The following is a 25,745-nucleotide window of genomic DNA, read 5'->3' on the forward strand; positions in this document are numbered from 1 at the left end:
GAGCGTCTATAATGAACACAATTGGCCTGTGTTCGGGGGAGGGTGACGTCACGTATTCCTATGGGCTAGGGTGGCAGCAGGGAGTGTTGGGCGTGAGGAGTAGGTGAAAGATAGAGAAAAAACATAGAGAAAAAACAAAAAACAGATGCCATAGAACAGTAAGGTTCTCAACCTTTTTTTGGGCCAGCGCCCCCATATCCAATATCCAGGTACCTTACCTTACCCCCCCCCCCCCCCACACACACACACACACACACACACACACACACACACACACCCACCCTGTTAACATAAAGGCTACGTTTCTGCTGTGTTTATTTTATTTAATTTCATTTAATTTAATTTTTCATCAGTTGCTATTGGTAGTCATGGCTGCCAGTTCCCACCTGACGTCGTGTGGGAGTTCTGACTGCTCCAGACCGTACTGAATAACTGCTAGCTTGCATAACGTCTTAAGACCAGGACTGAAGTCTAAGATGAACAGTTCATCAGGTGTGTTTAATCCTCCAAAGAGGATGACACGATCTCCCACCATGCAACAGCCCATACCAGACATTGGACCCGGTTCTTTCCCCTTGGGCTCAACCTTCTTCCAGGAGAAGGTCCCTGGGTTGAAAATCCACAGATCAGAAGGAATGGTGGTCTGAGCTGCAGCCACCACATATGTACAGCTCTCCATTGTAGGCAAAAGCTGAATGACCCCAGCGTCCTTCTGGAGGAAGCTGTGCAGAAGGTGTGCTCAGCCAGCAGTCGGTCTCTGTGTCAAACACTCTGATGATGTTGTAGTATCCTCCATACTCCGCCCAGACCCCAAATACAAAAATCTTTGTCCCGATGATGGTGGCAGAGTGACATTCTAAATCAGGTAGCAGAGTACCTCTGGTGTTAATCAAAGACCAGAGCATCGTGGTGCTGTCCAACGTGTGGATGTCGTTAGTGTAATCAGACAGCTGGTTGTGTCCTCCATGTACAAACATGACCTTCCCCAAGACACAGGCTGAGTGTTCCTCCCTTCCCTCTGGAACGGTCCCAGAAACCCTGGGTTTGAACCATCTGTGGGTGTCGACATCAAATGTGTAAAGCACGTTGTCACACTCAGTTGCATGGAGGTTATACCCTCCCCAGACATAGACGATATCTTCCATTAGCACAGCTGTGTGGCCCACATGCCCGGAGGGAACCTCAAGGTGACGTTTTCTTCTTTTTCTCACCGGGGTCAGCTTCCTCCAGCGCAAAGACACTGTGTTGAAAACGTGGACATCCATCTGAGCCTTGATGTCGCCATAGGGCCCTCCGAAGGCGTACACCTTGTTCTCTACTGCTACAGCAGGACAATGGCCTGGTTGTGTTCCTCCAGTCGGATGTACCGTCCAGCAGAACATGTCTCACACGGTTGATCAAATTGAAACTGTTAAACCTTGCTCTGAGAAACAATGGAGTCCTTATGTGTGTGTGTTATCGCTTATATTGGTTCAGTGGCACAAATGTCACGTAAAGGTTTGGCCAATCTGTAACAATCGGCCTTTTACTTTGAAAGGATAATTATTAACTATAATAAAGGAAAAACAACGGGATCGGCAGGTTTTCAACTGAATTACTTTATATAATTTAAGCCACAAAACAATAATTCACAAATCAAAGGGGAAATAAATAGTACACTTTTGGGTTTAAATAGACTTCTGTCCCTATATCTGTCCCTAACAAACAAAATAAATAAACAAACAGATAAACAAAACAATATTTCATCCACAAACTACTTCCCACCCAAATCAAAGCTTCACCCGTAAACCATAAACAAAGTCACAACGTCAGTTATGTATTCAGAGCGCTGCACGGACGGTCGCTTACTCGCTTTGACAAACAATGATAAACAATCCCTCTGAAAAGTCAGAGCGGGCTCTTGTAACCGCGGTCTCGAGAGTGTCTATTGTGTCCTTATATCCAAAGGAAAAGTAAACGTCTTCCGCAACGACGGTCCAAATAATAACTAAAGTTTGGGCGGGGTACACCATAAGTTGTAATCCAAAGAACAGAAAGCTTGGTTTTATCTCACCGCGGCGGCTCCGTCAGAATCCGTCCGCTCCTCTGCGTTTCATTCATAAAACCAGCACTCGATTTCCCACGGCGTAGCAACGACATTGTCCGTTGTCCGCAGGGCTCGTCCGTTCTTGGCTGCAGCTTACTCCCGAGTTTAAACGTTATGACTTAAACACAGTAATACTGGCGCCTAAGAGATCTCCTCTCTCTTCCTCCTGTTGCTTCTGATACACAGGTTTGTTTGTTCTCCCCTCCCCCCCGTGCCACACCCTCTATTTGTAAAGTCGGGTGGCATCAATGTTTCAATCACCCACAGCACCCAGACCCATTACCCCTCACGTGAATTGGAAATGTCCATATTTCTCATAGTTTCCAACATGTTACATAACAATCAGATTTAATAACATGCATAGTTTCAAGCAGATGTTACATATCAATCAGATATAATAACATCCATAGGTCAAGCATATAAATATAATAATATAATCTGCATTTGTCACAAATCCACAAAGCCAATCAGTTGGGTTGGCCAATCAAAAAAGATATGTCTTTATTACAAAACTGTATAACAAAGCGTTTTCTTTAGCCCAGCACCGCCAGTCAATGGCTACGTTTCCTCTAAAGTTATCAGTCTCCACAACTGATTGGTCCTTTCCATACATACAGAGAAATAAAGGTGTCAACTGGAACCCTGAGTGGTTCTTCAGATTGACGCCAGGGGCGCTCGGGTGGTGCAGTGTTAAAGTGTCTGCCCACCACCGGAGAGGTTTGTGAGTTCGAAAACCTTTGTTGTGCTTCAGTGATGGAAGCTCACTTAAAAAAAAAATGATTTTTTTGAAGTGCGTGGTGATATTTATAGGTTATTATTTCATCATGCGTCTCGCTAGCCAATCAAAGCAAAGGGTCTGAATAGAGTCAGCCAATCACGGTACAACATTCAAAATCCTAAAAAAAATCCTAAGAAAAAACGTATGTTTTGCTATAATATCAGTGGTTTTCAAACTTTTTTCATGTCAAGGACCCCGAAATTATATATTTGACCCGCGGACCCCCATCTCAAAATATTTTGTTCTAGGGACCCCCCAGAAGCAAAGATTTGAGCTACAAATGTTCGCTTAAAAAAATATATATATTCAAAGATTTGCACACATTTCACGATCTTTCAAAAATAGCAGATCTACAAGCTCGTAGCGCGGCACTCGGTGCCGCACTATGAGCTTGTATATCTGCTATTTTTGAATAGCCAAAGTGTAAAATAATGTTTTTTTTTGCGCAAATCAAGAAGTGACACAGATGCGTTCTAGGTCTTAATGGATTAAGGACACATGCTTTAAGGACCTGGCCTGGAATCCCATCAGGTCCTGCCGCCTTCTGCATGTTGACCCGTGTGAAGGCTGTGTGCACGTCGCCCTCCGAGATGGTTAGAGGGGTCTCCTCTGCTGGTGCTGCTGATGGCCCTGCTTGGCTGCCGCTGTTGGAGCTGGTCTCGGACCGGCCGTAGTAGGTGTTCAGTTTGTTGGAGAGGGAGGCGGGTGGATTCACTTTGCTGTGCATCCGGCTATGTCCTGCGTCTATAATGAACACAATTGGCCCTTGTTTTGGGGGAGGATGATGTCACGTATTCCTACGGGTAGGGTGGCAGCAGGGAGTGTTGAGCGGAAGGAATAGGATGAAGGCTCTCCCGGTGGGGGCTCCTCACTGGCAAGGTGAGTCAGAATAGGATACAAAAGCAGTGACAACACACACACACCTGTGTGTGGGGAGGAATCAATTGGGATAACGACTAAATTGGGGAGAGAGAAATGGTAAAAAAAAAAGAAAAAAGGATGCCATAGAACAATTAGGTTCAGATGTACATTTTTTTGGGCCAGCGCCCCCATATCCAATATCCAGTTACCTTACCCCCCCACACCCTGTTAACATATAGGCTACGTTTCTGCTGTGTTTGTTTTGTTTTGTTTTGTTTTGTTTTGTTTTGTTTTGTTTTGTTTTGTTTTGTTTTGTTTTGTTTTGTTTTGTTTTGTTTTGTTTTATTGTCTCCGCCAGGAGACTATGTTTTCGTTCTCGTCCTTCCGTGTGTCCACCAAGCTAACATTGGTCAAGCTTCACGTGACACGTGACAATATGTTGAAAGGGTGTGCTTTGATTGGCTAGCGAGAGACGCATGATGAAATAGAGACCTATAAATAGGTGTGTCACCTCAAAAGATCATTTACAACTTTTGAAGTGAGGTAAGACAGGATTAATCAGGAACAGTACTGGCGGAGACCTGTGCTCCGAGGAGCACATTTTGTAGTTTTAATTTATTTTATCAGTTGCTGTTGGCAGTCATGGCTGCCAGTTCCCACCTGATGTTGTGTGGGAGTTCTGACTGCTCCAGACCGTATTGAATAACTTCGAGCTTGCACAACATCTTCAGACTAGGACTTAAGTCTAGGATGAACAGTTTATCAGTGGATTTGTATGTTTTATCCTCTGGATTCCATGTGTATCCTCCAAACAGGATGACACAATCTCCCACCATGCAACAGCCCATACCGTTGTACGTTGGACATGGTTCTTTCCCCTTGGGCTCAACCCTCTTCCAGGAGAAGGTCTCTGGACTGAATTTCCACAGATCACTGAATCTCTGGTTCAGTAGGTGGTTGTATCTACCAAATATGTACAGCTCTCCATTGTAGCTAAAGGCTGAATGACCGTAGCCTCCTTTTGGAAGACGCTGTGCAGAAGGCGTCCTCAGCCAGCGGTTGGTCTTTGTGTCAAACACTCTGATGTTGTTGTTCTTGTTGATATCGAAGTCCCCCAAGCCCCCAAATACAATCTTTGTCCCGATGATGGTGGCAGACTGATGTTCTGAAGTAGTTGGCAGAGTACTTCTGGTGTTAATCAAAGACCAGACCATCGTGGTGGTGTCCAACATATACATGTCACTAGTCAATCGAATCACCTGGGTGTTTCCTCCATGCACATACATGACCTTCCCCAAGGCACAGGCTGAGTGATACCACCTCCCCTCTGGAACGGTCCCAGAAACCCTGGGTTTGAACCATCTGTGGGTGTCGACATCAAATGTGTAAAGCACGTTGTTACACTCAGTTCCATAGCGGTTATTATACCCTCCCCAGACATAGACGATATCTTCCATCAGCACAGCTGTGTGGCCCTCATGCCCGGAGGGAACCTCAAGGTGTCGTTCTCTTCCCGTTGTCACCGGGGTCAGCTTCCTCCAGCGCAAAGACACTGTGTTGAAAACGTGGACATCCATCTGAGCCTTGATGTCGTCATAGGGCCCTCCGAAGGCGTACACCTTGTTCTCTACTGCCACAGCAGGACAACGGCCTGGTTGTGTTCCTCCATTCAGATGTACCGTCCAGCAGAACATGTCTCACGCTGTAGATCAAACTAAATCTGTTAAACCTTGCTCTGAGAAACAATGGAGTCATAATGTTTGTGTGTTATGGCTTATATTGGTTCAGTGGCACACATGTCATGCAAACGTTTGGCCAATCCACAAAGCCCATCAGTTGGGTTGGCCAATCAAGGATGCCGATGACTGTAGATCCCCCTAATGTGGAAAATTGAATCCCCCCAATCGTTGCGTGATGATGTCTTCATGTAGGATATCCAACGGCACACGCACACACACACACACACACACACACACACACACACACACACACACACACACACACACACACACACACACACACACACACGCACACACACACACAGACACACACACCCCAACACAAACTCGGGTGAATTAAAGACGTGCTGCGATGTCATTTCCCAGGCTCCTTTGTCATGACCGTGACGTCGGTGGATAAAGACGACCCTAAGACAGCCAACGGGATGCTCCGATACAAGATTCAATCCCAGAACCCCGAGAGCCCCTCCTCCAACATGTTCACCATCAACAACAAGACCGGTGACATCATCACCGTGGCCGCGGGCCTCGACCGAGAGGTGTGTGTGCGAGCGCGTGCGCGCGGGTGTGTGTGTGTGTGTGTGTGTGTGGGGGGGGTGGGGGTGGGGGTGGGTGTGTGTGTGTGTGTGTGTGTGTGTGTGTGTGTGTGTGTGTGTGTGAAAAATGTTTGAGAACCACTGATATATAGCAACATACCTTTTTTTTTTTTTAAGTGTTGTTTTTTAGTTAAAAAGTATATATTTTCAAATATTTGAACAAATATTCAAGATTTTTCAAAGAAATAGCAGATGTACAAGCTCGTAGCACTATGAGCTTGTATATCTGCTATTTTTGAATAGCCAAAGAAATCTAAAAATGACACACAGATGCATTCCCGGTCTTAATGGGTTAATTAACTTGATTAAGTTGATGTTAGCCTATTATTATGTACGGTTTGTTAATGATTTTCAAGCTAACTGATGTTGACCCCCAGTCGTCTAGCATCCACAGGTTATAATTGAACACTGAACAGTGCACACATAATGCAAAGGAAGTGCCTCCATACACGCTGACTTTCCAGTAATGTTGTGTTGTGTTTTGTTGCGTGTGTTTGCAGAAAGTGCCTCAGTACACGCTGATCATCCAGGCCACAGACATGGAGGGCAACCCAACGTATGGTCTGTCCAACACTGCCACCGCTGTCATCAAGATCACTGACGTCAATGACAACCCACCCGAATTCACCACCGATGCAGTAGGTTGACACCAATCTGGGAACCCATCGCCCATGTGCGTGTGTGTGTGTGTGGGAGGGGGGGCCTTCACACACACACACACACACACACACACACACACACACACACACACACACACACACACACACACACACACACACACACACATAATATGCATGTCACTAAGTATGGGTATACTCTATATATATATATAGAGAGAGAGAGAGAGAGAGAGAGAGAGAGAGAGAGAGAGAGAGAGAGAGAGAGAGAGAGAGAGAGAGAGAGAGAGAGTATATACACAATGGGTATAAGTAACAGTGTCTCCACGATATATGGCGGCTGCCAATTATAGCAGAGACATCACAATACTTTGCCAGCCTTTTTGCCTCCTTTTTTGGCATCCCAAGATGTCGAAACCCTCTAACACAGACCGTACCACACCAAATGGACCCGTAACACGTCTAACTGACTGTTTGCTGCGTGGCTGCCTCTTAAAGGGTTAAGGGCTGGGTTACGAAAATACCCACCCCCACCTGCCTCTGATTGCCAACCCCCCCCCCCCCCATTTTAGAGTTTGCCTCCTCTAAAATGGCAAATGGCGCCCGAGATACAGATGCCTCAGTGCCGGAGGAGGCGTCTACCTTTATATGTCTATGTTATCAGCCACAACCACATCTGGTGTATTAGCTGTCAACGATGTAAAGATGTCTGGGCTATCACAGAGATGAAACATGGATGGAATGACACGGGAATGTTTGTACATTCTAGGCCTGACCTCGATTATTCGAATAGTCGACAAATCAGTCGAGGGGAGTCCGAGTCGATTGCCAATCTCTTAGTCGAATTATGAAAACTAGACCATACCCGGTCGACGCATCCGTGGGGGGATATGCGCACATGATCTGGCAACCCGGGAGGAAGTTCGTCCCATAGCTGGGCAGCCCCGTAACCATGGCGACATTCTTTGACACAAAAGCGCTAATAAGAAGCTGAGATTTGATGAAATTGAAAAACGGGCTTCACAGTTAAGTTCAGATGGTAATGGTCAATGGCTGTGTGCAAAATCAGAGCAATTGGTCCAGCCACTGAGGAGAACCGGGTAGCTTCACTCACCACGGTTACTAGAATTATAGTAGGATGATTAATTATTCGACTGAGAGGTTGGCTTAATTTATTTTATGAATTAACTAATAGTTTGCCAAAAGTAAAAGTAGTCATTATGCAGAATGTCCCATTTCAAGTTCTTAAATATATAAAAATCTTTTTAAAATTGAGTGATCTACAAGCTCACTTGTTGAGTGATCTACAAGATCTACAAGCTCACAATGCGTCGCGATTGTGAGCTTGTAGATCAGCTATTTTCAAATGGACGAAATGTATATACACATATACACATATACAGAGGGCTGAAGTGGTTAATGTGTGTTTTGTAATAATAATCAAAATGTTCAAAGTAACTAGTATCTAAAGTTTTCAAATAATTGTAGTGGAGTAAAAGCACAATATTTGGATCCGATATGTATTGGAGTGGAAGCAAAAGTTTTGGATATTGGAATACTTAAAATACCTCAAAATTGTACTTAAGTACGGTATTTAAGTAAATGTACTTAGTTACTTTCTACCACTGTCTGTGACTGAGCTTCCACTGTCGTTGAGCTTAAGAAGTAATTCAGCAGTCTGCACGCTTTGTGGACAGGTTTACCCGGAGATAAGGGTAAAGCTGCTTCTTTTTTTTTGTATGCCATTGTAGCTGTCTAAAAGGGGGGGTCAGTCCATGTGTGTTTCCGGAGCTAATCTTGCAAACTGCTGGACCTATCTGTACAAAACCTTGCATGCACACGGGCAGAAATCTCATATGGCCAAAACCGTTGGTTCGCTCCAGAAAATGGTCTGAACTATCTAAATAGTAGATCTACAAGCTCACAACGGGTCGCACGGCACCCTGCTGTTTTCACTACTTTAACTTGACACTCTTATAAGACGAAGTAGGACATTAAATGACAAAAAAAGTAGAACGTTGAATTAAGGAGACGTAATTTCTGCCCGACAGCGACAATATGTTACCGTTTGAAGCATTTAACGTTAAGGTTATAATGGGGGGCAAACAATGGGGGCAACTCAGATCAGACTGAAATGTGGCCCAAATGAAGGGTTAAGTGTCTTGCTCAGGGACACTTCGACACACTGACCAACGCCGGGATGTGAACCGGTGACCTTACAGTCAACCAGACGGCCTCTCTACTCGCTAAGCTACGGCCGGCCTCACCATGTCATTCTGGTCTCAAACGCTCTTGATTTCTGTCGTACAAAGTGGACGACATTGCTGCTTTAAATTCATTCCTCCTTTCCTTTTGCTCCTTCCTTCTCTCTCTCCACCCACCACTCCCCCCCCCCCCTCCTCACCGGTCAGTTTTTCGGCGAGGTGGAGGAGAACAAGGTGAACGTCATCGTGACCAACCTGACGGTGACGGACAAGGACCAGCCTCACACCTCGGCCTGGAACTCCAACTTCAGGATCATCTCAGGAGACCCGACCGGCCGCTTCGCCATCCCCACCGACCCCACCACCAACGAGGGTCTGGTCACCGTCGTCAAGGTAGGGCTGCTGCCGTCGCAAATAAACCAAAGACTGACCATAATCCGACAAAGTTCTGGATTTACTCGTTGCTGTGAAAACGGCAAAACGTGCCACCTAGCCTGGGTTTTGATCAAGAAACCACACTTGTTACAATCTGGGGTGCACCTGCAAAACGTGAATGGCAATTAAAGCCGCAATCCTCAAGTTATTTGTCCTTTGTCTCCCTCTCCTGGTGGAGTGAGGCGATTGCAACATTATCCAATGTTTCAATAAAGATGGTGGCTTATTTAGTGTCCAATCCGCTGCTTCAAAAACCTTTCTTGACTTTGTAGAATGTGTCCTACCCGGCACCATGGGAATACACTTACAGTAGGCCTACTCATTATGCAGAATATCCAAAATGGCAGATATACATGTCGCATCACATCGCTTACAGGTCTGCTATTTTCGATTAACCAAAGCATAAAATTGGCATTAAGTGGTCAATTGTTTTGTAATAATAATGCAAATCTGTATATACTAACTAGTAACTAAAGTTTTCAAATAATTATAGCGTAATTATAGGAGTAGAAGGTACAATATTTGCCTGTTAGATGTAGTGGAGTAGAAGTATAACATAGAAACACTCAAGTAAACTAAAAGTAGACCTCCCTCAAAATTGTAAGTAAGAAATTATTTGAGTGAATGCGCTGAGAATGTGCTGCCGCATCGACTGACTTCTTGAACTCAAGTAGTCCTTGACTTTTCTTCAAGTCCAGTATCACTCTGTCCTCATCCCAACTCCCTTTTTAACCCATTTAGAACGGGAAAGAATCTGTGTCATTTTTAGATTTCTGTGGCTATTCAAAAATAGCAGATCTGCAAGCTCATAGCGCGGCACCGAGTGCCGCGCTACGAGCTTGTAGATCTGCTATTTCTTTTTTAAATCGTGAAAATGTGCAAATATTTGAATATATATATATATATATTTTTAAGGGAGATTTTTTGACTCAAGTCTTTGCTTCTGGGATTCCCTATTATAAAATATTGGGGGACCGTGACCAAATACATATTAAATACAAAATGGATTTGGGGGTCCTTGACATGAAACATTTCGAGAACCACTGATATAGAAACGTTTTTCAAAATAAACTGTAGGATTTAGAAGACACTTCCCCAGAAGCAAATATTTGAGTTTTAATATATATATATTCAAAGATTTGCACACATTTTCACGATTTTTCCAAAAATATCAGATCTACAAGCTCATAGCTAGTATATCTGCTACTTTTTAATAGCCAAAGAAATCTAAAAATGACACACAAGATGCGTTCCCGGTCTCAATGGGTTAAACAAGCTTATACTTTGAATTTTGGTCTCCTCTTTGTATCTGGCGTCATGCTCTTATATGACACTGTTCGATAAAAAAAAAAGAGAGAAAAAAGAGATCAAACAGAGACGTTGAAGAAAAGCAAAGGTTTGATCATTTGAGATTAAAGCGCTACTTGACATTATGTTAGCACGCGCGCGCTAACGCCGGAATCAAGTGGAAATAATTGGGGGCTGTGCCAGCAGGCTCCGACATGATCACAGCGAGTCCTTGATTCTATCGGGTCATCTCATCTATCCAGGACTCTGAACTAGTGCTGTGATGGGACGGCCTTATCGCTGATGTTCATCGCCGTCTTGGGGGATTATTTTAGCGATAATGACCAGTTCGCTGTTCATTATCCCTTATGTATTGTGTGTATATATATATTCGATTGAACGTTATCTTTAGATATCAAGTGCTCATGCTAAGACATAATGAATACTTAAGTGAATAAACACATAAAGAAATCCCCCCAGGGTGTATTTTTTAAATTGGACTGTCCTTCCTCCTTGTGTGCAAAGCCGCTGTAATGAGCAACTTAAAAGCCGCGTTACCCCAGAAGCCCTTGGCCGCAGTGCAGTGGTGGAAAAAGTACTCAGATGTTTTACTTAAGTAAAACTATCAATACTGCAATGTAGAAGTACTCTGTTACAAGTAAAAGTCCGGAATTCAAAATTGACTTGAGTAAAAGTACAAAAGTATTGGCATCAAAATGTACTTGAAGTACCAAAAGTAAAAGTACTACAATGTTTGAAAATAGCAGATCTACAAGCTCACAACGCGCTGCGAGCTTGTAGATCGGCTATTTTCAATTAGCCTAGGTTTAAAATAGGGCTAAAGTGGTTAATGCATGTTTTATAATATAATAATTTATAACTGCAACTTAACTAGTAACTAAAGTTTTCAAATAATTGTAGTGGAGTAAAAGTACAATATTTACCTCTGAAATGTAGTGGAGTAGAAGTAAAAGTACGGAAAATTGTACAGTACTTGAGTAAATCTACTTTACACTTACTTTACACCACTGATTGCTTGTATATATTCAGTTGAACGTTATCTGATATCAAGTACTCAAGCTGAGAGATAATGAATACTAATAAGTGGATAAACACAAAAGAAATCTCCCCAGTATGTATTTTTTTTAAATTGGACTCTCCTTCCTCCTCGTGTGCAAAGCCGCTGTAATGAGCAACTTAAAAAGTTGCGTTACTCCAGAAGCCCTTGGCCATAGTGCGGGAGACAACTAACGATGTTAAACAAAACAATGCTTAATGTGTTTGTGTGACAAGATTACATCTCAGATCACACACCATTATGCACTCCTGTAACTTTCACCAGCACAACGAGAGAGAGAGAGAGAGAGAGAGAGAGAGAGAGAGGGGAAAATCAGGGACGTCACAGGCTCTCAGAAGGTGTGGGGGACTATACCTATACGGTGGACTATACCCCTTATTTTACACTGTGGCTATTCAAAAATCGTGAAAAACATTTGTAACTGTCAAATGTAAACACATTTTGTAATTTCAAAATGTTGTGTTTTTTGGGCGGATTTTGTTAGTGTTTTTCGTGTTTTGGTTACTTTATTTCGGTGTTAGGGTTAGGTTATTTAATTCTTATTTTTGCCTGATTTTACCGATTTATTATAAAAAAATATATATATATTTTTCAAAAAGTGCGGGGTATGAAATCACGGATCTGAGAGAGTGAGGGTGTCGCGTCGTACGCACAGTGAATGGCCGTGACGCCCCTGGGGAAAATACACTGTGCTCGTGTAGTGTAGGGGTAAAGTACTTGCCCAGAATAGGAGTTCAGATAAACAACACAATTGGCCATGTTTGGAGAAGGGAAGCGGGGGGGCGGGGAGGGTGATCTTTGTCGTAGATGCTGGAAAGTCCTCCCGATGGGGGCTCCTCAATGGCAGCAGTAGCCTTGGTAACCAAACGTTTCCAGAGCCATGTGGCCTCATAGGTCAAGGAGGCTAAATCCTGTTTCTGTAGTGTGAGGATGGCTTAGACATTTAGATTCCGTGTATATAGGTGAGACGTGACCTTGTAGATCAGCCATGTTCGGTCTGTGACACCCGCGTGCACCCATGACTTAGTTCTACTGGATCTCTTCTCCACTAGTCTTACTTCTACTGGATCTCGTCTGTCAGTATATTTAGTCATAGTTTAGTTTTTATCTAGTCTTTATTTAGTTTTCGTTATTGAAATAAGGTAGTCGACCAAAAAAAAAAACGTCATAGTTTCAGTCGACGATATCAACAACACTGCTCTGAACCCAACCCAATCTGGGAACCCATCGCCAAATGAAGAGGAAAAACAGCGCCCTCTGCTGTTTTTCTATCTCATTTGGCTCTGGGAGGAAGTGGACGTAGCACCCGTGCGCAAGGAAACCGGGGTTTTGGTCTGCCTTCAGCCTTTCACTTCCGGTGGTGCGACTATGTTTTCATTCCCACTAACAATATTTCTACACGGAACACTAACACCACTTCTCCCAGAGAACATGGATCGTTTTGGTTATAAGCCCACTTGTTTCTATGATGAAAGAGCAAGTTGTGAATATCTTTCCACCCACAGCCCATCGACTTTGAGCCCAACCGCTCGTTCATGCTGACGGTGGTGACGGAGAACGAGGTCCCCCTGGCGCGGGGCATCCACCTGCCCCGCCAGTCCACCTCCACCGTCTCCATCCGCGTGCTGGACGTCAACGAGCCCCCCGAGTTCACCCAGAACCCCAAGCTCATCAAGCTGGAGGAGGGCCTGTTCACCCACTCGCTGCTCACCGCCTACACCGCCCAGGACCCCGACCGCTACATGAGACAGACCATACGGTACGTCTGTGTGTGCGTGTGTGCGTGTGTGTGTGTGTGTGTGCGTGTGCGTGTGCGTGTGTGTGTGTGTGTGTGTGCGTGTGCGTGTGCGTGTGCGTGTGCGTGTGTGTGTGTGTGCGTGTGTGTGTGTGCGTGTGTGTGTGTGTGTGTGTGTGTGTGTGTGTGTGTGTGTGTGCGTGTGTGCGTGTGTGTGTACATATATTGTTTAGACCAGTGGTTCCCAAACTGGGGGTCGGTCCCCAAATCATTTTGGGGGGGTCCCCAGACGATGTGCATCATTGTTTTCTCGCGCAAAAGTAAACAAACTAACACACAGTATAAGTGTATATCTCTGCTGTCCCGTCCGGCAGCAACCAGCTAACTCCAAAATGTTCATTTTTTAGGAAATGAAAAAAAAGTGGAGTTAGGAGGTTTTGTTCATCATTGATAAGAACAGCTGAATGGACCTCCAAGCTCACAATGAGGTTGGAGAATTTGAGGGCCAATAGACTTGGTTTTGTCAGAAGCACTTTTTAATGCTTTTCATTGGTTCAATACTTTGTTTTACCAACACACAGACGTAAAGGGTGTTCAATGGCCCTGATTTATGGGAAAAAAATGCAAAAGCGTCAAAATGTAGTTAGTTGGTTCCTGCCGGACAGCAACGATATAATGGATACCTGCACATTTCCAAAGTTACAATTTAATGACTTTTAAGACCTTTTTAACACGTTCCTTGCCATTGACGCAGATCTACGTCAATTTAAAAAATCACGTTTTTTTGTGATTACACTAGAGGGCGCCCTTCGCCAAACTATGAATGATTCCTTGACTGCGAGCGAAGGCTAGAACAAGAAATGACGTCATACCAAAGGAAATCACTCCATTCCCTCCGATGTTATGAGATTTAGAAAAACACATCTAGCTCGGATTTCTTCTTTTTTTTGTGTGAAAACGAGCCATATTCAACTAACAACAGAACGGACGATCGCGGTAATAGGTCGATAGACGAGACCCTTTTAACGACTTAAACCGTCAATACTTAGTAAACTTTCACTCTGTACTTCTGCTCTTTTTTCCCCTCTTTGCCGAAAATAGCCAATCTACAAGCCCACAACGCCTCGCAGCGCGAGGCGTTGTGGGCTAAAGTTGTCCTTAGAATAGGGATGCTAGAGTTCAAGTGGTAAATGTAAAAAACAATGATCCTATCACACAGAGATTTGGCGGACCCCCTGTAGCAACTCTGAGGACCCCCTAGGGGTCCCGGACCCCCTGTTGAAGACCCCTGCCTTAGACTGATGCTAGGTTCTTGGTTTACCTGTGATTAGTGAGGTTTATTGACGCACTACACTGTCTGTCTACATTTGATGTACGTGTTTACCTTGCATAAGTCGCTGCGTAAGTCGCTCTTGGATAAGAGCATCTGGCTAAAGGCCTAAATTGTACGATTGTAAATTGTAAATATATCCTACTGACCCCCCCGGCGGACGGCGGTCCCTGGCGCCTCCTTGGAGGCCATATGGCCGCCACTTTGATCAATCGTACAAACCGAGGTACCATTCGTCCATCTCTTTCTGTCCTCGTTTGGCCACAGTCAGCGCCGTGTCCCTGCTCCCAATGTAGTGCAATTAACATATAGAATGATTGCTTCACAGCCAACCCTGTTTGGTGGCGTGGAGGGACTGGATCAGCTGGCGCTGTGCCCATGTGGTATGCACCCCAGCTGGACGTTTTGTTTTTTTAAGCGTCTCCCACCACTGGTACAGAGTCTTTATATCTATTTGATCTCTAGCATGTCGAGTGTTCGCTGCTAACAAGCTCGGCAACTTGAACCCACATTGACATAAAGATGTGGGCTTTTGGAGATACACGACTCCATAGAGAACAAATTGGCAACCGCGCCAAGTCATCGTCTTTGATCTGTATAGCCGTCCAATTAATCTACACGTCCGACTTTGAGTTCTCCTTTGTAGCTTTCGATTGATGTTTGTATTGACAGAAATGCATAATACATGGCTATATATTTGTTCATAATCTGTCAAAAGGGAGGGCGGCGGGGGGTTGTAGTGTAGACATACAGAAAAATATAATCCATAATGAATGCATTCATACAGCTTTAATGGAATATGAAGTGCAAGAGCAAAGACACAACATCAAGATGTGTTGCAAAAGGAACCTGTTAGAAATCAGTTAGTTAGCGTTGTAACAACTTCCTTTTACAGTACTCATGTTGCCCTGACTGTGTACTAGTCAGTACTTGTTACTATATATAAGAAATGCAAAAAGCATTTAAGAAGTATAGTGAAAATAGGAGATCTACAAGCTCCCACCGTGGCGCGAAGCGACACATTGTGAGCTTGTAGATCTGCTATTTTCACTAGTTTGGGTCCCGGGCAAACATCTTATTTCTCTTTTGGTTCTTGAGCTAGATGGTTTGGGAACCACAGCTCTAGAACATAGAATGCGTGTGTTTCCTTGCACTTATCATGCTCTCTGATTGGTGGTCACAGGTACTCCAAGCTGTACGACCCAGCCAATTGGCTGGAGATTGACCCTGTGAACGGACGGATCTCCACCATCGGCACCCTGGACAGAGAGTCGCCCTACGTCAAGCACAACATGTACAACGTCACCTTCATGGCCTCTGACAACGGTAAGGACAACCAGGCATAGACAGTAAAACAAATATGGACAGCGTTACGCCCATAGACTCTACAGACCGGAGAAATTAAGCCTATTTTTCAACTCTTTCAAATCGGCCATCTTTCTATATCCTTAGGACTCGGAAATTTGGTTGGTATTGGATGGGGCCAGAGCGGGGGTGGGGAATGAATGCTATTGGTTGTGTAGCTTGTCAATCAAATCGTCACAATGTAGCCACGCCCCTCTTACAGCGTACCCTACTTTATCATCAATTTAAAAATAAATGGGACCATAATTTACCAAAACGCATATCATGGTGATTGAAAGAAGACTTTAAATTAGCGACTGGAAGCATATAGTATTTATGACAATGTTTATTAAGGTAATAACATCAAGTGTAAAGTTCGGCAAAAACCCATCCGCTTGAATGGAGCCTAATTGCTTCTGACACCAGCAGGGGTGAGACAGCGAGACTACAGGCCATTCATATGAACTGTCACTTCCTATATAGCCCAAATTCACAACTCGGAAGCTAGCTCCTTGAGGACCATGTCACCTTCATGGCCTCTGACAATGGTAAGGACAACATGTACAATGTCACCTTCATGGCACTCATGACAACGATAAGGACAACATGTACAATGTCACTGGTTTTGTCACAGCAGCAGGGCTATCGCTATAGGCCTCGGTTGCTAAACTAGGACTGACAGGCCCTCTCTCCGCCTTGTCGTGCCTGATTTGCCTGTTGTATAAAAGAGGTCAATTTGCACCTGGCACCATTTCCCTTTGGCAATGCTTGGACAATCCACTGATGTTCCACTGAAGTGCCAATGGCAGGGTTTTTCTGAAACGTTGTAATGTCACATCTCATCTGCACTAAGAAGCATTACAACAAACATTTTTCATGCTGACTGGTCAATCAGATGTTACCAAATGACAGTAGGAGAGAATAGTGAAGTGGAACAGCTGTTGACTAGACCCCCTCATGACAGTAACAGCAGCCTGAGACGAGACCCCCTGCTGTGAAGTTAAACACTCCACAGTTCCAGTGTTTGGATTTTGATGGCAAATTTTGATTTAGTTTTAGTCATAGTCTTTGGAATAAAATTCCATTTAGTTTTAGTCATATTTTAGTCATCTGAAATGTCTTAGTTTTAGTCTAGTTTTAGTTGACTAAATATCACAAGATAGTCGTCTAAGTCTACAGTTGATGGCGTCATAATGGCTGATTTTACACTTGGTTGTGTGCTGAAAATAGCCGATCTACAAGCTCACAACGCGTCGCGCTGCGACGCGTTGTGAGCTTGTAGATTGGCTATTTTCAGAGCACAACACCCGAGCACGATCAAACATAAAATGACTTGTCTTTTAGTTCTACTGGATCTCTTCTCCACTCGTCCCTCACTAACATTTTAGTGTAGTTTTTATTTGTTGACGTCAATATATTTAGTCTTAGTTAATTAGTCATCGTAGCTTATTTTTATTTAGTTTTTATTGCGTTTTCGTCAGTGAAAAAAAAGGTAGTCAACGAACATTTTTCTTCATGGTTTTAGTCAGCTAAATCAACACGGCACAGTTCCAAATACAATCAGATACGATTTTGAACAGATAATGTGCACATTGACACAAAGGATATTTACTCTGGGATATTAAACACCGAGCTATAGCTAGAGCTTGTGAATCTGCTCATATCGCCGAAGGCTTTCCACAGATTATGGTAGCTGGGATTGAACCCATGAACTTGTGGTTCAAAGGCGAGAGCTCTACCGACTGAGCTACCCAGACACTAAAAATATATGGTGTGTGAGTGAGTTTTATTGGTGACAGGAGGACAGCACTGGTACCAGTGTAGATTTTGTCAACTGTTGACTACCTTTTTTCACTGACGAAAACCAAATGAAAACAAAATCAAAACTAAGCTATGATGACTAAAACTATGAATATATTGACAACTAACAAAAACTAGACAAAACTGTTAGGGAGCTATACTAGTGGAGAAGAGATCCAGTAGAACTAAGACAAGTCATCATGGGTGCGCGAGGGTGTCACAGACCGAAAATAGTTGATCTGCAAGCTTACAACGCGTCGCAGTGCGACGCGTTGTGAGCTATTATCTTATGATAATAAGATGAGTAAAATCTTATGACATTTAGTCTGTAAAACATTTCAGACGACTAAAATATGACTAAAACGAAACAGAATTTTATTCAAAAGACTACAGTATGACTACAACTAAATCAAAATTAGTTGTCATAATTAACACTGACTGGTACAGTATGTTTTCAATATGCGTGCTGACACACAGTAAACCCTGACCTCCACTAATAACCACTTAATCTCTGTATATCAGGGGTCTTCAACAGGGGGTCCGGGACACCTAGGGGGTCCTCAGAGTTACTACAGGGGGTCCGTCCGCCAAATCTTTGTGTGATAAGATTTTTCTTTTTACATGAACCACTTGAACCCTAGCATCCCTTCTCTGAGGAGAACTTTAGCCAAAAATAGCAGATCTACAAGCTCACAACGCCTCGCGCTGCGAGGCGTTGTGAGCTTGTAGATCTGCTATTTTTGGCAAAGAGGTTTAGGTGTAGAGGGAAAAAAGAGTAGACCAAGTAAACAAAAAAAGTATAATCTGAAACACAATGTTATACAATATAGAGGGGGTCCCTGCTTCATCTCTCTCTCTCTCAGTCAGGGGGTCCTTGGCCTGAAAAGGTTGAAGACCCCTGCTGTATATACTTTGTTTACCGGGGTCCCCCAGGGCTCTGTACTGGGTCCGCTATACTAATTCCTCTAACCCAAATCTCTTCAGCTGGTGGATCTGCTCATTTCGCCCACTGAAGAATGCTTTCCCCCAGAATGTGGACGGTAGGGTTCATGTGGTCATGGTGGAGGCTGGATGCCTTTCAGTCTATAACAGACACACAACGATAGAACAAACACAGCTACTGTCTGCTTCAATCCATGCTCTCATCATAGATGCCCTGTCAGGAATGTCATCCTCTGTCCTTCCTTATCCTCCTCACACACAGCTCTCCCATTCATTCTGAAGCCCACCACGCTTCCTGTTTTTCTGCATCTCGGGTCGATCCGCTTGTCTCTCCCAATTTACCCCCCCCCATGCCCCACCCCCCCATGGCCCCCTCCCCGTTGCCCCAGATTGCATCCTCGAATTCTCGGCGGCCCCGACGAGAGAGAGAGAAGATTCTCTTGTCTTCCCAAAGTGGAAAATAGTTTGAGATGGAATGTCAAGACGATGGTGATGGCACCGGACAGAACCCCTCAACACACACGCGCACGTGCGCACACACACACACACACACACACACATACACACACACACACACACACACACACACACACACACACACACACACACACACACACACACACACACACACACACACACACACACACACACACACACACATACACATACACACACAGACACACTACTGTGCTTTTAACTTCCTCGATAACTGACAGGCTGGTTCAACGTGTACCCTGTTGTCCCTCTATCTAGCACGCTCTCTCTCACAAACACACACACACACACACACACACACACACACACACACAGCTGTATAACCAACTATATATAAAGAACGTTACCATAGCCTATATTTTGTTTATTCGCTCATTGTTCGCTGTTTATTCTTTCACACGCACGCACGTGCACATGCACGCACGCACGCACACGCACACACTATATATATACTGTATTTTACAAGGCCTCTCAAAGGGATTGCACTGAGAACTGCAATACACTGTTTGTGCTCAAATGTAGGCGAAACACCCAGATGTCCGTTATGTATCTATGGAACGCAACCTGAATTAGTATAATTAGTAACACCTGTGAGGAAACGTTGCACTACTATTTATGTCTACATGGCTGCTGTGGAACAAGGCCTATTGTTTGTCCCAGCCAATACACTTTATTCATAGAGCACATTTAAAACAACAGCGTTGAACCAAAGTGCTGAACATTATATATATTCAAAAAATACATATAAAACAATACACAATAAACGGGTAAAAACACATAGAGGGTGCAACACATAGACACATTGGCCCTCATTTATCAACGCAGCGTATAAACCGCCGTATATTTTTCCATATATTCGGCGTACACCAACGTCGAAGTCACATTTATCAACGCATCCTACACAGCTGATCCGAGCTTACACTTGGTCCCAGCGTTGATAAATGTCACGGCTGAAACGAGCGTCATTTAAATAACACGCCCCATAAATATTCTCAAAACGCCCCGATTTTACGACATGAAGACGAACCAGAATACGACCAAAGACATGAAAAGCCATAAGAAACAGCCCCCCCCCCCCCCCGCTGGCCTCGCCGCACACGCACACGCACACGCCTCTCTCGCTCGCTCTCTCTCTCACACACACACACACACACACACACACACGCCCGTAGCGTATTGTCACGTAGGCTTGTAGCCTACATGAATGACATATTATGATACCAATCACATCGGCATGAATGGAATACTTTTGTAGATTAATGTATTTAACCCATACCGAGCAGTGCGCGTTCGAGTTACACTAAAATAAAGCCCTCATGTAGGCTATTCCCATTTCCCAGTGAGACTCGGACCGTCGGACGGGCGAGTCCCGTCCCGCTCCGCATTAATGAGAGATAGCCTGGAGAGAACATTAATGAATGAAGGCTGGTGTGTGTTGGACCATGGGTTAAATGTCTGATCTCCCGGTGGCCATGAAAATATAACAGCAGCGCCGCCTGTTAGACCGGTGCTCGCGCAGAAGAGTGCTCTCGCAGAAAGCGCCCGTATATTTTGAAAATAGCAGATCTACAAGCTCACAACGCGTTGCTGGCTTGTGAGCTTGTAGATCTGCTATTTTCAATACAGACAGATCTACAATCTTATCTGAATGACTGTTAAAGCAGTTTGTTTAAATTACTTTATAAAATGTTATATTTTCACAGGGATTATTTATTAGTGTAGATATACAGATTTATGAGTGGATTAGGTGTCCAATGCCTCTCAGACAGTCAAACAATGCTGCTCCGCAGGTCTAGGATGGAATAAACGGGTGCAGCCAACGTCAACAACTGGTCCCGACCAGACGTGAGATCTCAGCGTACCGTAGGATAAAGCCCACGTCAGGATATATTGATAAATGCCGAAAATTGCGGTGATCTCGCCGTACGCCCATTATTTGGTCTACACCGCGTTGATAAATGAGGGCCCATTGGCCCTCATTTATCAATGGAGTGTAAAAAATGGCGTATTCTTTGCCTTAAATTATTTGCCATAATTAAGAGACTTGACACAAATGGCCGACCGACTTCAACTTCCTGGAGGAGTTAGGACGTAGGAGATAGGATGTAGGAGATAGAAGATAGGATGTAGGACATAGGATGTAGGAGATAGGATGTAGGAGATAGGATGTAGGAGATAGGACTGATCAGAATAAAGGACCTCACATCACACTGCTCACATCACATCCCACCAGACAACATGGGTTAGTTGACGAGTTTGACGTCTCGGCATGCGTTGCTATAACGACTTCTGAGTGACAGCTGTCACCGTGTGTCAACGCGTGTCGTGTGTGTCTGCTTGTCAAGGTGAAGAAACCTGTCTAGAGAGAAAGACTGCATGAGAAGGATAGCGCTTTTTATAAAGCAACTATGTATAGCTGTAGATGGCAAATAAATATTGAGAGACTACATGAGCTATTAAGGGGCTAAAAATCAATGTTGTTTACAAACAAGGCACGAGAGACACGCATGGAGTGTGAGCGCCAGTCTGTCTGGTTCCTGAGGAGAGGAGCGGCTTGTCCCTGATTTTTAACCCATTCAATCCGGGAACGCACCCATGTGTCATTTTAGATTTTAGCTATAACCATTAATTTATACTTTGGCTATTAAAAAATAGCAGATCTACAAGCTCGTAGCGCGGCACTTGAGCTTGTAGATCTGCTATTTTTGAAAGATCTTTCAAAAATAGCAGGGGGGGGGGTCCCTGGAACAAAATATTTTGATATGGGGGTCCGCGGCCAAATACATATAATTCTTGGTGGTCCTTGACATGAAAGAGTGTGAGCACCACTGATATTATAGCAACACCATTTTTTCCAGAAAACTGTAGGATTTAGAAGACATTTGTAGAATCCCCCAGAAGCAAAGATTTGAGTTACAAATGTTCGCTTTAAAAAGCAATATATATTGAAAAGATTTGCACACATTTTGACGTTTTTTTCTAAAATAGCAGACCTACAAGCTCGTAGCGCGGCACTCGGTGCCGCGCTACGAGCTTGTAGATCTGCTATTTTTGAATAGCCCAAAGAAATCTTAAAAATGACAGAGATGCGTTCCCGGTCTGAATGGGTTAATGTATGTTGTTTGGTTGTCTTGTCTATCGATCTACAGCTGCTAGTTTAAAACTTTATAACAGTCGCTACGAGCAGCACAACAGTTTGTTTCTGTCAGTTGCGAGTAGTGTTGAGTGAGTCATGTGTCTCTATAGTCTCTATAGTCTCTATATAGTCCACGGCCAACGAGGGCCACGGTGCTCAGCGCATTAAAGTAGCTAGCTGTACCCAGTGCCATGTCTGCTTATTATAAGCGACTTAGGGCATGTTTTCTCTGTAAAGTTGCTTGTAAATATTGCGCGTTTGCGGTTTCTTGGGCTTGTTTTTAAAGTGTAGTTGCTTATTTGGGCTTGCTTCCTAATGTTTGAATTTTTGTCTAAGCAAAAATTAAGGACCCCCATCTTAAAATATGTTATGCAGGGACCCCCATACAAGATTTGTGTTGTTAATGTTTCCAATTTTTCCCATTTTCTTCAAGATTTTTTTTTAAAATAGCCGATCTACTTTGGCGATGCGATGTGCTTGTAGTCTACTTTCAAATGGCCGATGTGTAGGTTTAAAGTGCTCATGTGGCCTACAGTATAGTCGCTTCTTTTGGGCATGGGCAACCTGGTTGCTTATTTCCCTCGCAAATCTGGCAACGCTGCACACAGACACAGGCAGGAGAAATGCAGGTGCTCAAAGCTCGCCCTCTGGCAGCTTGCTTGTAAACTATTCATACATTTTAGGCATTATGCCATGTAATTGCAGACTCTGTCATAAATGTTACATGTACAAGTTGCTAGTTAAAGAAAGTTTGCTATAAAAAAAAGTCACAACGTCTATATAGCAGGGCAGCACCCGTGGAAAGCAAAGTAGCTGCTGCAAAATGACACTAGCAATGTTTACAATGTTAATGAATGAGCATAGATATACAGTATATATGATATAGTTAGTTATAGTCAGTGGTGGAAAGTAACTAAGTTTTATACATAGGCTATTTGAAAATAGCCGATCGACAAGCTCACAACGCATCGCGATGCGACACGTTGTGAGCTTGTACATTTTGATACCAATACTTTTGTACTTTTACTCAAGTAAATTTTTAATTCCGGACTTTTACTTGGGTGCCAAAACCGTATACAGTGTATGTACGGTTTTGGGAATACAACCATGGAGTGCCAAAACCGTATATATGCGTTTTTTGAAACAGCACCAGGAGATATAATTTTCGGAAGATTTAGACTCCACTTCCTGGTTAACTTATGACTTCAAAAGCCTGTATCTCGGCTCCTCAAAAATGGTTAAAAATCCTGGCACTCAGTGTACTCTGTTTTTAAAAAAACCTGGCACCCCATGTGTTAAGTAAAACGTTTGAGTACTTTTTCCACCACTGGTTATAGTTGTAGTTGATGTTTTAAAGCGAACATTTGTAACTCCGATCTGTGCTTCTGGGGGGTCCCTGGAACAACATTGTGATATGGGGGTCCACGGCATAAATACATATCATTTTGAGGTTCCTCGACATGGAAAAGTTGGAACACCACTGATACTGTTAGGATTTAGAAAAACAAATTAGATGTATTTGGCCTTCAACCACTTTTACCTTAGCGCTAGGTATACTCTTGGTTGCTTGTTTTTGCAGAAAATGTAGTTTTCGTTCCCTACCTATTTTGAATGCACTTATTGTAAGTCGTTTTGGATAAAAGCGTCTGCTAAATGACTGTAATGTAATGTAGCCAAAGAAATCTAAGTGGGCTCCATTCACACTCTTTCACAATTCGCCCTTGGCCATGCACAACGTTTTCAGTCATGAGACTTTAATCTTCGCTTTAACCCATTGTGTACAGGTAACCCTCCAGCCAGCGGTACGGGCACCGTGCAGATGTACCTGCTGGACATCAACGACAACGCTCCCAGGGTCTTCCCTCAGGAGGTGGAGATCTGCGAGAAACCGGACCCCAACGGCATCAACATCACGGCCACCGACCTGGACCTGACCCCGAACGCCGGACCCTTCGCCTTCGAGCTGGCCAACAGGCCCGCCGGCGTGAGGCGCAACTGGACGCTGACCCGCCTCAGTGGTCAGTGCCTGGCTTTTTTTTGTTCTTTTTTATTTTCTGTGCCCAAGGCCAGTGGTGTAAAGTAACTAAGTACATTTACTCCAAATACTGTACTAAAGTTAAAAATATATATATTTTTACTTTACTGGAGTATTTCCAATTTTCTGTACTTTTACTTCTACTCCACTACATCTCAGAGGAAAATTATTGTACTTTTACTCCACTACAATTATTGGAAAACTTTAGTTCGATTAGTCACCCCATGGAGACTTGAATTCATGGATATTTTTCTAGATTTTGTCGCATTCCTAAGCCAGTAATTTGATGACCGACAGCGGTTCCGGTAGGAGACACAAAGAGTCTCCTTTGTGACTCCTACTGGAACCGCTGCCTACTGGTCCACCCACTTCTTGACCCCTGTAAACCATGTGATGTGACAATAATAAAGATGATTGTGATTGTGTGTAGGTGAGTACGCCCAGGTGCGTCTGAGGACGGGCTTCCTGGAGAGCGGCCTCTACGAGATCCCCATCATCATCACCGACTCTGGAAACCTGCCCATGAGCAACACGTCTCTGCTGAGGGTCAAGGTATATATCTGTCTGTCTGTCTGTCTGTCTGTCTGTCTGTCTGTCTGTCTGTCTGTCTGTCTGTCTGTCTGTCTGTCTGTCTAATCCAGTGGTTTTTAACCCTTTTTGTGTCAAGGTCCATTATGTATTGGGCATTTGAGCCACAGAACCACCGTTTGATGAGATTTAGACTCTCAGACCCAAGACTTAGAATATTGTGTTAGTGTTGGATTAGATTGTGTTTACAATTCCATCCATGCTGTATTAATGCTGGTTCCATAGGAGAGATAACAGGCAAACGCTGATCAAAATAACAATTCTTTAATTAAGTAATGCAGATGTTTAACAATAACTCTTGAGAGTGTAAAATGAAACCAAATGGACCCGTAAGGGTCTCAAGAGTCAAGGTCCTTACACACCGGCGAAAATAGCGAATATACGCAAAATTCGGACTCGTTCCGAATAATTAAAAGACGCTTTTTCGCTTCGCTTTTTCGCTTTTTCGCTCCATGTACGGAGCCATTGACTTTATAAGGTTTTTAAAAAAAACGCATTATTCGCACGAAAAAATCGCCCCGGTGTGTAACAACCTTTAGAGATTTAATAAGGGTCCATTTGGTTTAAATTCCAACTCTCCATCATTTAGCTGGGGACCACCTGGAACCCCCTCAAGGACCACTGGTGGTCCCCGAACCACTGATCTGATGTAATCTAAT

The 25,745-nt window shown here is 43.8% G+C and overlaps 1 protein-coding gene and 1 pseudogene across 2 annotated transcripts in view; one reads left to right on the plus strand and one right to left on the minus strand.

Annotated features, from left to right (window-relative positions):
- LOC311052730 (cadherin-2-like) overlaps positions 1-25,745 on the plus strand; it is a 65,201-nt gene that overhangs the window by 21,342 nt on the left and 18,114 nt on the right. The window contains exons 5-11 of the mRNA XM_084067897.1: positions 5,831-6,003; positions 6,561-6,698; positions 9,089-9,274; positions 13,187-13,440; positions 15,930-16,072; positions 24,248-24,481; positions 24,929-25,050. Coding sequence (XP_083924023.1) covers positions 5,831-6,003; positions 6,561-6,698; positions 9,089-9,274; positions 13,187-13,440; positions 15,930-16,072; positions 24,248-24,481; positions 24,929-25,050 — 1,250 coding nt within the window. The remainder of the gene's footprint in view (positions 1-5,830; positions 6,004-6,560; positions 6,699-9,088; positions 9,275-13,186; positions 13,441-15,929; positions 16,073-24,247; positions 24,482-24,928; positions 25,051-25,745) is intronic.
- On the minus strand, positions 350-1,382 carry LOC311052446 (kelch domain-containing protein 3-like; annotated as a pseudogene). The gene has a single exon. The product of its transcript is annotated as a kelch domain-containing protein 3-like (transcript).

This window comes from Gymnoscopelus microlampas (genome assembly GCF_963454915.1).
Source record: "Gymnoscopelus microlampas genome assembly, chromosome: 9".
Taxonomy (NCBI): domain Eukaryota; kingdom Metazoa; phylum Chordata; class Actinopteri; order Myctophiformes; family Myctophidae; genus Gymnoscopelus; species Gymnoscopelus microlampas.